Source organism: Periophthalmus magnuspinnatus, chromosome 9 (assembly GCF_009829125.3).
Source record: "Periophthalmus magnuspinnatus isolate fPerMag1 chromosome 9, fPerMag1.2.pri, whole genome shotgun sequence".
NCBI lineage: Eukaryota > Metazoa > Chordata > Actinopteri > Gobiiformes > Gobiidae > Periophthalmus > Periophthalmus magnuspinnatus.
The window spans coordinates 21,716,031-21,728,316 of NC_047134.1; the positions used below are offsets into that span (position 1 = coordinate 21,716,031).

At 36.7% G+C, this 12,286-nt stretch overlaps 1 protein-coding gene across 1 annotated transcript in view; it reads left to right on the top strand.

The window, feature by feature from the left end:
• cacna1ba (calcium channel, voltage-dependent, N type, alpha 1B subunit, a) overlaps positions 1-12,286 on the top strand; it is a 156,914-nt gene that overhangs the window by 86,345 nt on the left and 58,283 nt on the right. Inside the window, exons 10-19 of the mRNA XM_055224495.1 lie at positions 329-412; positions 2,740-2,955; positions 3,569-3,681; positions 4,446-4,558; positions 4,627-4,758; positions 7,532-7,604; positions 8,569-8,686; positions 8,845-8,912; positions 10,089-10,195; positions 11,201-11,266. Of these exons, the coding sequence (XP_055080470.1) occupies positions 329-412; positions 2,740-2,955; positions 3,569-3,681; positions 4,446-4,558; positions 4,627-4,758; positions 7,532-7,604; positions 8,569-8,686; positions 8,845-8,912; positions 10,089-10,195; positions 11,201-11,266 (1,090 nt within the window). The remainder of the gene's footprint in view (positions 1-328; positions 413-2,739; positions 2,956-3,568; positions 3,682-4,445; positions 4,559-4,626; positions 4,759-7,531; positions 7,605-8,568; positions 8,687-8,844; positions 8,913-10,088; positions 10,196-11,200; positions 11,267-12,286) is intronic.

Sequence of the window (12,286 nt, forward strand, 5' to 3'; positions counted from 1 at the left end):
AAGGCACTTACAATTATGTGATGCATTATTGACTTGTTAAGTGTGATGTCACTTCCGGGTCCAAAATAGGGAGAATTGTGGGAGGAAAAAAAATCTGTAAGAGCTGTGAAGTTTCCCGTTGGACCTAGAAATGATGTCATCACTTAACAAGTCCATAATAATTGTTAATCGCTATGGCAATGGTCCCAATTATTCATCATAGAACGAACAGAATAAGCTGGTTTTATAACAAATATATATGTATTGCTTGTTGACTTCATCTTTATGATTTTAGGTTTGTCAGACATGTTTGTCAGGCTTTGTTTCATATTTTGTGTCTTTTTTTCAGTGCTCAAGCGCGCAAAGAAAAGCAAAAATGATCTGATCAATGCAGAGGAAGGAGAGGACCACTTCACTGACATATCATCAGTTGGTGAGTCACTTTTCAAAGTCTTTAGAGATCTGGCCCTTAGATTTTCATTTTAGACCATTTTTGCCAAATTTGTTTGACCGTTATCTGTTTGGATGCTGTAATAAAACATGGGACAAACTAAAATCAATAAAATCATATAACTTTAACAAGCTAGCTATATACTGACAAAATTATTATTTATCTAAGTTCAAGTTAGCTGATTTAATCAAGGTTAGAGGTGGTTGGAGTAGCCAAAATGCAGTTAAGTAAGAGTATCAAAACTTTAAATAAATATAAGTAAAAAGTAGCCAGTAGTAGTAGTAGTCTTTGAGAATCTTCTACATGAGTAGAAGATTCATGAGTAACAGTTTGGATTCAAAATGTATTTAAATCTGATTTATGATTTGAATCAATTTAATCAAACCGACAAAACCTTAAATAATACACAGAAATTAAAGGTCCTGTGCCTAAGCTTTTTCCACATATTTGAGCAAAATGTGTCTTGCCCCAGTACAGAAATATTGTATAAGTAGCTCTTGGGGTCATAATATATCCGCTATGTGCTGTGTGCCTCAAATTATAAAACATTTCATTGTCTGATAATCAGAAAGTGATAGTTTTTGCATGCTGGTTGTTGTTAGCATTACAGTGACACCTAAACTCTGCATTGGTCTCTGAAAGCGACCGCTGCAGACTGCTTAATATGAACTAGTTAATATTCTGAATGGGGAAGAGCCACCAAAGCTTTTACTGAAATAACATTCCAAACTAAATATTACTCAAGTAAAAGTATAGCATCAGAAAGCTTCTCTAAAAAGTGCAATTTCTTCCAAACTTTACTAAATAATATTATTTACTAAATAAATGTAAGTAAGTGGGGCCGGGTCGCGGGGGCAGCAGTCTAAGCAGGGACTCCCAGACTTCCCTCACATGATTTTAGTCTTTTGAATAATGCAGAGTGACACAACAGTATCTGCTTCAGCCAATATTGCAACATTTACTCATGGGAAAAATATCTATTTTCAGACAAATCCCCCATATTGCTTTAATAAAAAATAATTATATTGCAATATTGTACAGTCTGGAGTGGGTCCTTAGTGTTGAGTCATATCTATGAATTAAAATAGACCTGGAAATGATTAGCCCACTGTGCTTCCTGTGCTACTAATGGAAGTCTAATAGAGCCATTTTTCTTCTCCTTTTTTGTGTCCAGCACCACTTGACATTAAGGTTTAATTTAAGGGACAGAAAGTTTAATATAAGTCTAGACCACATGAGGTTGAAGAGGATGAGAGGCAATAAGCAGCCTAATAATGTGATATTACTCCTGGTGCTGTTGGAATGAATGTGAATGTAAAAAGTGGAGTTGTCATAGTTGTTAAGAGTTAATTATAACACAATTAGACCTTTGCACCAGTGACTCATCCAGGTGTTATGAACTGTAACAGCGCTGCTACCAGATTAAATTAGACAGAACATGTTGAATCAAAGCAAGTTAAAATATCTATTAACATCACTGTTTCATTTATTTTAGTTTTTGGGTGTTGTTTGTTTTCTGATTCAAAATGACAAAAATGACATGACTGAGACCTTTGGTGCCGATTTTTTTCTTTTTTTTTTTTTAAATGGGTGCTCAGTTTTGGCTTGGGTCTTAGGGTTTGTTTGGTCTACAGGCTATTAAGTTAAGATTTGTTTCTGATCCCTGCTTTGCGCACAGACGAGGCTTTAACCATTATGACACGAGGGGAATCAGGTGTCTCAGACCTGCAGACTGAAATGATTGACAGCTCAGACAGACGGAGAGAGAGGAGTAAGAGACACTATGGTAGTCAATATGAGATTGGGGGAAAATGTCATATTGACTAACTCCTATCCTATCTCCTACTAAAATAAAAAAAAAGATAAAAAATAAAAAATGTCTGTACAATCATAGCTGAACTTTGGGTACCACTCTTATTAGCATATACTGAGGACTGGGAACACATCATATCATAGAGTCACTGGCTTTATAATCATTCATTGGACTTATATAGCACCTCTCAGGACTCCCAAAGCGCTTTACAGTTCATTATTCAGTCACTCCACACTTGATGACGGTATGCTACTATTGTATCCCCAGGTGCTCTGTTGTAGACTGACAGAAGCAAGGCTGCCAATCTGCACCACACACACCGCATTCATTTTAGATAATGTGGTTGAAGTGTCTTGCCTAAGGACACAATGAGCCACTGCTGCCCTACTGTGGCACCTGGTATTCCCCGCAGTCTAGATGATGCACGATGATTTATCTGAACAAAACAACAGGTCAAATAGAAGAAGCAACACTTACTTCCCCTTTGAACCCACAGCTCCTCAGGGCTCTCCGTTCGCCCGTGGCAGTGTAAAGAGTAAAAACGAGAACTCGTCGTACTTCAGGAGGAAAGAGAAGAGGATCCGCTTCACCATCCGCAGACTAGTCAAGTCCCAGAGCTTCTACTGGACCGTCCTGTGTCTGGTGGGACTCAACACGCTGTGTGTTGCTATTGTCCATTACGACCAGCCTGAGTGGCTCACCTATGCACTATGTAAGGATGTTTAATATTACTGTTGAAAGTTATGTTTAAAGAATCGCATAATTTTTTGTCATATTATTGTTGTTTGTGTAGTTTTACTGAAATTTAACATGTTATTCTCTCACTTAATCTGGTTTAGTTAAATTAGGTTTTAGGACCATTCAAACAGTAAATTGATTGTTCTAATATCACAACTTAAGTTTAAAGTTAATTAATGGTAAGTAATGTTGATATAGGTATTATATTATAGGTATTATATTATAGGTACAGCAAAAGTTGAAGGTTGGACTAAACTCCTAAATATAAGAAAGTGACATTTTATGATTGTACATTTAGTGCACATTTTGATATTGTGAAAAACCCTGCCAATCAATGTTATTGTATTGTTTAAAAATGCACTAAAGCCGACCACAGTGCTGCTAGCCTCTGCTGTTCTTTCCTCTTTCCTTTTGCTGCAGCAGGCACAGAACATGTAAACACAGGCCTCCTACAGAGCCGCTGCCCCTCACTCCAGGGCAGCGTTGTGGTCCAAGCCAATCCAGAAAATCAACAGGGAGCCAGTGTCTATTAACCTCCGACATTGATCTGTGCATTTCCTTGTGCCCTCTCTCTCTGTCTCTTTCAGACCTGGCTGAGTTTGTCTTTCTGGGGCTGTTTTTGGCCGAAATGTCAATGAAAATGTATGGACTTGGACCCCAGAATTACTTCCACTCTTCATTCAACTGTTTTGACTTTGGGGTAAGATTTTGTATTACAATATATTGTGAGATTTGTCATGACCATGTTGTAAAAATCTGCAGCCACCTAAATTGTGTGTCCTGATACAGATTAACTGTTGTGGCAAAAATACAACTCACTTGGGTTTCAGATAAGATCACACTGTAGAGTTGTTACGTGTGATGTCACTCCAAGGCAGGTGGCATTGTGGCAAAAAAAAAACAAAGCTAAAAATCAACCAGTTGGACCCGGAAGTGACATCATCACCCCCAATGTTATAGAAATTAGTTAAAACGTAGCTGGTTAGCCTCCACAATGCCTTTGAAGTCTTAGTATTTGAATTTGAAAATTGTCTTCCCAAACCTGAGCAGGCTGTCACTGTTGAGCCTTCTGTCACATGTCACAGTCGAGTACTATGGTATTTAATTTAAATGGAACAGTAATTTAAAAGTTTTGATACATACTACATAATAATTGTCAAATTCGACATTGTGTATTTTACTTTGGGATTATTCAATACTAAATATATGATACATGAATAATGTTGGCTATCATTCAGCTGAAGCTAACTGCCAATATTATTTTACTACATTATAAATGGCTTCTTTAAATTTAGTTTACAACAAATGTTAGTAATAAATCTAGATCAGTTTTTATATTGTACTTTCTAGGGTGAGAAATTTGCTACTGTTGCTAAATTTTCAGAATTTTGGTAAGCTTTGACTTAAATGTAAATGGATGAGCATGGGGTGGAGTATATTTTCTTATAATTTTCTTTATCACAGGTGATTATTGGCAGTATTTTTGAGGTGGTCTGGGCCGCCATCAAACCAGGAGCGTCATTTGGGATCAGTGTGTTGCGGGCTCTGCGGCTGCTCAGGATTTTCAAAGTTACCAAGTAAGAAATTCAAACTGTCTTCCTCCTTGTGTTGTTAAGATCCATATTTACATTACATATTTCCATAGGTACTGGAACTCTCTGAGAAACCTGGTGGTGTCTCTGTTGAATTCCATGAAGTCCATTATCAGCTTGTTGTTCCTTCTCTTCCTCTTCATTGTGGTCTTTGCTCTCCTGGGAATGCAACTCTTTGGTGGACAGTGAGTATATATTAACTATCTGACTTAAGCTGGGCATGACAGGTTTGATTTCTTATTTCATTCATAAAAAAATCATGCCTAGTTTTTTGTATTTAAAACATAAACATAATTGGTTGACTGGTAAGATCCACTGACACACAGGTTGACAATGCGATTCCAGCTTGGGTGAGACACTTAACCCACCTTGCCCCCAGTCTCTGCCCCCAGTCTCTGCCCCCAGTCTCTGCCCTCAGTGTCTGCGTACACTGGTGTATGAATATGTGTGTAAATGGGTGAGTGTTTCCCTGATGTAAAAGCACTTTGCGTACCTTTAAGGTGGAAAAGTGCTATATAAAAATATGACCATTTATGTAAAGGTAATGCAACTGTACAATAAAGTTGCCAAAACATGTCAAATTTCACAAAAGTTATGATTAGACTAATGAAAATAAATAACGACACCTTTATTTTGTTAATCGATGTTTAAACTGTCAAGAGAATGCCTTCCTTGTTCCTGCAGGTCGGATGTAGATGTAGATAGAGGTATTCTGTTTCGAACGGACCTGTTTTTGTACAGATACTTTTCCACCAAATCATGCAGTAATTACAAAGACATGAAAACCTGTTAAAGGGACTTCTTTTTACTATTGAATTTTGCTTTAATCCATGGTTAATACATTGTGGACAAATATGGACAAATTAGATTATAATGGGTTTCAGTGGTCTTCCAAATGTATAGTATTAGAAAATAGTCAACAGTGCATTTTCCTGACCAATTTCTTGAGTATAAGCACACTTGGATTTGAAAAAGGCACAAGATAAATTGGGGATGCCATTTTAAGCTGCCGCATGTGCATTCTTTATGATGGGGGGTGCACATAATTAGGTCTCCACAGACACACAGAGATACCAAATGTCAGCTCCACTGCTCATAGGACAATTCACAATGGCCAACAACCAGGGCAATGAGACAATGTATTTGAATTATATCACAATGTAAGCTTATTCCACTATAATCCAGCTGAAATTCATCTATTGAGTGTGTAAAGCTATGCAATAAATTAACCATACCCACTAGCACAAAAGGAGAAGAAGTGTTGTTCTTTTTCAGTGCTCAGAATGTCTAAGTGTGAGCTATGAGCACAATTTAGGGAAAATATTGAATTGCAATTTTTCTGACAAACATTGTGATTACGATTAGATTTTTTTCATAATTGCTCTTTTTTTGCAGTGCAAATTTTTAACATATCCAAAAGCATTCAGTTTAGAGAGGACACTGAAATATGAACTGCTAAACCAAACAAGAATCGGATCTAAACTAGAGTAGCTTCGGTTACATGCACACTCAAAATTTGATTAATATTAATCATAATTGGAAATTCGGTGTGCATGTGAGCAAGGCCATTTTTTTTTTAGATAACAGCTAATATTTTGATATTTGCAAAGGACTTAAATAATTGCAAGTTGCTAATTGTGACCATTCAAACTGCTATTTTGAGTCGATTGCGATTAATCTTGCAGCTCTAATTGTCGGTAAATGAACCAAGTCCACAGAATTTCAAATGGGTAAAGATTGATATTTTTAATTTGTATGGTTTGACTGCAATATACAGTATTGCAATTTGTTGTATAATTGCATTGAGGTCCAACTGTTCATTTAACATATTTATCACTTTAATATCAAGGCAAGGCAAGGTTTTTTGTATAGCATAATTCGTACCCAAAGTAATTCGAAGTGCTTTACAGAATGAGAAAGACATTAAAAACAAAATAAAAATAATCATCATAAAATGTATTTACCTTTCAATGTTGTGCACAGTTAAACAGAACCGTTGTGAGCCTGAATTTAAGCATTGTCAAAGTAGTCTAACATTGTCAGCCCTATCTAATGTCTTCAGGAAGACTGTTCCAGGCTTTAGCTGCATAAAACTGAAACGCTAACTCCCCATGTTTAATCCTGACTCTGGGCATCAGCAGGAGGCCGGTCCCTGAAGTCCTCAGAGTGTGAGATGGTTCATATGAAACTAACATGTCGGAGCTGTACTTTGGTGCTAGGCCATGGAGAGACTTGCTCACAAGCAGAGTTGCTTTAAAGTATATTCTTTGAGCCACAGAAGCTAGTACAGAGACCTGAGAACAGGACTTGCTCGTACTTCCTGGTTCTAGTCAGGACCTGAGCAGCAGCATTCTGGATGTACTGCAGCTGTCTTAACGCTCGTATGGAGAGGCCAGTGAGCAGGCCATTGCAGTAGTCTAACCTACTGGAGACAAATGCATGGATAAGTCTCTCCAAGTCTGGTTTTGACAGTATACCTTTGATTTTTGAAATGTTTTTTTAGATGGTAAAAAGCCGCAGATGTTATTGATTTGATGTGGCTGTTAAAGTTCAAGTCTGAGTCCATTATTACCCCTAGATTTCTAGCCTGATTTGAAGGTTTTAGAGAGAGAGACTGGTGGTGACTATCACCATTGCTGCTGCTGCTTCTACTACTACTGCTACTGCTACTACTACTGTTGACCTTTCTCCTTCACATTCTTTATTGCTTCTTTACGTTAAACCTATCTACATTTCACAATTGTATGTAAGTTATATTACATTTACACATTTACAAACATAACTGAGATTAATTTTTCCTCACAGTTAAACAGTGTACTGTTTTTGAACACAGCTTGCACTCCTTACACCCACCTCATATACACTGCAGTATTGATGGGCATTCTCCAGAGTCTGACAGACATGTTATTAGCCGCATTGGTTTACCTTGATTACACAGAAGTGATTTTCTCCCTGTAGGTTTAATTTTGAAGATGAAACGCCGACAACCAACTTTGACACCTTCCCAGCAGCAATCCTCACCGTCTTCCAGGTAAAGGTCAACCTAGTGTTTCCCCGTCCTCTCTCTTCTGTGTCAGTGTTACAGAGCAGGGTACAGTTGGCTAAAATATAAATAATATTGCTCAAGTATGGGCAAAAGTATTTGCTTACATGAACTACTGAAGTGTGGTTGCCAGTATATGTATGTATGTATGTGTGTGTGTGTGTGTGTGTGTGTGTGTGGGTGGGTGGGTGGGGGTGGGTGTGTGTGTGTGTGTATATATATATATATATATATATATATATATATATATATATATATATATATATATATATATATATATATATATATATATATATATATATATATATATATATATATATATATATATATTAGTACACAAAGTAATTCAAAGTGCTTTACAGAATAACAAAGGCGCCACAATCAAAACATAAATAAACATCATAAAATGAACATTAAAAGAGTGCAGAATAAAAACTTTTCAGTCATATGCACAGCTAAACAGAACTGTTTTGAGCCTGGATTTAAACATTGTCACAGTAGAGGCCTGTCTCACATCTTCAGGAAGACTGTTCTGAGTTTTAGCTGCATAAAACTGAAATGCTGATTCCCCATGTTTAGTCCTGACTGAGCACCAGCAGGGGGCCGGTCCCTGAAGTGGGAGATGGTTCATATGGCACTAACTTGTCAGAGACGTACTTTGGTGCTGGTCCATGAAGAGACTTGTTCACAAGCAGAGTTGCTTTAAAATCTATTCTCTAAGCCACAGGAAGCCAGTGCAGAGATGTAATCTAATATGCACTCCAAAAGTATTTCAAAATGAAATCAAAATAAGATTTCCTTTTACGTCAGCTGTCATTGTACCAGTTGCTAAGTACATTCAAACTATCTTACAAATTTCATGTAACAGAGTAAATGTATTTGCCAGCTCTATTCCATGCTGCATACATCTTATCATGACCTTTCTATATTTTATATATTTTCCTCATTGCAGATCCTCACTGGCGAAGACTGGAACGCTGTCATGTACCACGGCATAGAATCGCAGGGCGGGGTCCACGGGGGCATGTTTTCCTCCATTTATTTCATTGTTCTAACACTCTTTGGAAACTGTATCCTACACAATTGATCGCCTCTCCCCGGTGGCTACCTCATAAACAAAGAGGGAATTTCACATTGATTTGATAAACAGCTCCAATGGTAAAATATTGATTTTGCATTATTGATTCTTAGATTTTTTTTTTCTTTCCTTAACACCAAATGCAACCAGACACACTGTTAAATGTCTTCTTGGCCATTGCTGTTGATAACTTGGCAAATGCACAGGAGCTTACAAAGGTAATTCATTCTTTCATTGCTTGTGTCACTGTCACTGTGGGATTTATGGTGATTTTCATGCTGTAATATGTTCCTATATGGTTGGTTGAATGGTTAAGGTCCTTGGATACATTGAAATGGAGGTGGTTCCGGGTCATAAACTTGAATTTCAATGGCACCATATCACTATATACTGGGCAGAGGAGTCTAATCCCAAAGGCACAGTTCAGTATCACAATTTATGAGTTTATCTTTGTCATTTTTTGTATTTGAGCAAAATTTGTTTTGCCCCAATACATATATATTGTATAAGCAGCTCACAAAGTAAAAGTAAGTTGACTGTGTTGTCTCCATCTAATTCTAAAGCATTGTGCTATAATCAGGAGGTGCACATTAGCATACTAGTTGTTGTGAACTTTACCTTGGTGGCAAAGCTCCGCTCTTGTCTTGTGAAAGTTGTGAAAATCACTATGAATAGTAAAGATGCTCGGAATGCAAAGGGTGAGTGAAGGGCGACTGCAAACCATTTAGAATGAACTTGTTCTGTTTTTCACATTTTTAAGAAAAAAATCTGATAAAGTGCCTTTAAAAGGCCAACACAAGATGTATTTTCACCTCATTTAAAATCCATGAATATTTCAGTATGCTCGTTATATACAGTAGCCCACTGTAAGCAATCCCGACAGTGAAATTCAGTCCAATTAATAAGCATAAAATAAACACTACGAATAAGCACTGTTATTGGAAAAATATGTGCTTGGTCCCAGATCCAGCTGCAGACAGTAGGATGGGCTTGTTTGCCAGGCTAATAAAGGTCAATGAGGTGCAGTCATTGTTGGTAGATCATTTCTTTTCAAAAGTTTGATTTTCAAACATTCACAACAACAATGTTATACTCTATTCAACAATGATTCACAATAGGGGCCTGCACCACAAAGCCAGTGCTAGTGCCAAGCCTGGATAAAGGTAAAACACCACTTAGGATGGGCATCTGACATAAAGCCCAGGGAAAAACTACGTAATTGAGGCACATTATGAGGTAACCACAAAGACAAAGGGGTCACTACGTGATTCAAATAATGTGTAAGTGTAAATTGCTTTGAAAAAACTACACATAAAGTCCAGACTCCAACCTTGTTTTACTTAAACTGACTGTAGTAAAACATGTGTGAACATATTGTCTGACTATATTTACAGGATGAAGAGGAGCAAGAGGAGGCCATCAACAAGAAGCTGGCCTTGCAGAAAGCCAAAGAGGTGAAGGAGGTCAGCCCCATGTCAGCCACCAACATCTCCATCACTGCGTAAGTCGCTGAGCCCTAATGATAACGATATGTATTTATTTAATATTATATAGCTTTGAAGGCTGTTTACAAATAAATTTGTTAACTATAACCATTTTAGTGTAAGTTGCAATGTTATTTATTTAGTTATTCATTTATGAATTCATTTATTTATGTATTTATAACTTTTCTTGTGGGGATTCTACCACCTGCTTGTCTCCATGGAGATGCTATTGCTTCACCTATGTGTCAAGTGCAAGTACTTTTATTACTCAGAAAATCTGAGAAACATTCTTACAGTGAGCGAGGTTGCTTCTCTGACCTGTAACTTGGCCAGGTGGATTCTCCTACTTCTCCCCATAGAGATCAATTTAATGCTATACTGTGGAACATTCGAGGCAGAGCTATAACATCTTCACTGAGACAAACAGGTGGCAGACCCTCCGCAAGAAAAATTTCACAGTGCACCTTTAATTCATTGTAATACTTTCTAATATTGCTTAGTATTAAAGGATGCATTAGGTAGACCTATGTATTGTGACCCATGCATATTCCATAACCCTGAATGTTGTCTATATTGCACATATTTTGTCCTTGAGTAACAATATAATGTACTCTATTTGTTTTAGAGTAGTATTTAATGTGTTTGCCTGACAGACTCCTCAACACTTTATCTTGTTTTTGCATGAGCGGTCAAACTGAAATTCTGCTTGTTTCTGAATTTCAGTATCACTCTTCCCTCCTCAGGTCCGGGCTGTAGTCATAAAATGCATATCTCGTGTCCATTCTATCTTTATGGAGAAAAATCTATTTGAAATGACTGTTGCCGTTCTGTTTCAAAAGCATTTGTCTATTTATGCCTTTTGCTCTGCAGTTCAGCCTGAGTTTTGACTTCCCATTTCGTTGAATGGTGATGGGTAGCAATATATGACCCAATGAAGCAGAGAAATTGTATTAAAAATAAACTTATATAAATTGTCTTGCAGTTTCTCTGACTTCATGCATTTTTGTTTTGTGCATGTGCAGTTTTCTAACACGCAGTCGAGGTAACGCGCACTCTAGCAGCTCATCCCTCTGCAGCGTTAGCTCACTGTGAGTTATTGCCTACAATTCTGAAATACCGCCATTTTTTCTTCTGTCAATTCTGTACTTTCCTAAAATATTTCTGATTTATCTAGTCTCTATTCTGCATATGTTTGTTTGAATCATAACAACATGGCGTTTGTGATAAGAGTGTCTACATTGTGTTTCAACCAAATCCCATTATTTGTAGCTATATGGCATTTCTGCATTTGAATTACATTATTTTACATTTAAATTGAAACCAAAATAAGTATCCAGTGACTTCCTGTTCAAAACTACAGAACAGATTCTATAATGTTGACCAATTTCCTCCTGTTCCTGTCATTTTCTTATAACAAGCGGCAGATTGTTTAGTTTTTGAAAAATGTAATATTTTTTTTTTACATTTTTGTCTTAACTAAAGTCAAAGAATTGCAAGTACAGAGCTGTGGGTGGGGATTGAATAACAATAAGGATTAGAGAAAACCATTATAATAAGGTTGAACACTCTTCATTCTGTTTAGCATAATATATCTCCTTTAATGAATATAAAACTGTTGAACTCATATATTCAAATTCTTATGTAGATTTTGTACACATTTTGACTTAGTTTACTACTGCAATTGCACTTTAAAATGGGGTTAAGAAATGTCGTATAGGCACAGTGCATTGGATTGGGTTGATTTTCCTGTTGTGTCTTTTACCGTTGTTTTCTTTGATAACTGTGCCTGATCACTCATCAGACAGTGGTGTATTCATTACATTATTCATAAGTATGGTTTTGTCAGTGCATCCATCACCATCATACTTCCTCCATCTATTTACTCTAATACATTCTCTTCTGTTTGTGTTTGTTCTGTCTTGTTTTGTGTATTGTATGAATAGCGTATTATATACTTACAGACTGTATAATTTGTTTATTATTTAGAGGCAGTTACTTCATATCAAATGAAAGTATATTTCAGTTTACCTTTCAGTAAACCCAAGAAAACATAGTAATACCTGTGCTGCATTTCAGATTATTACTTTTGGCTCTTTTAAAAAAATTGT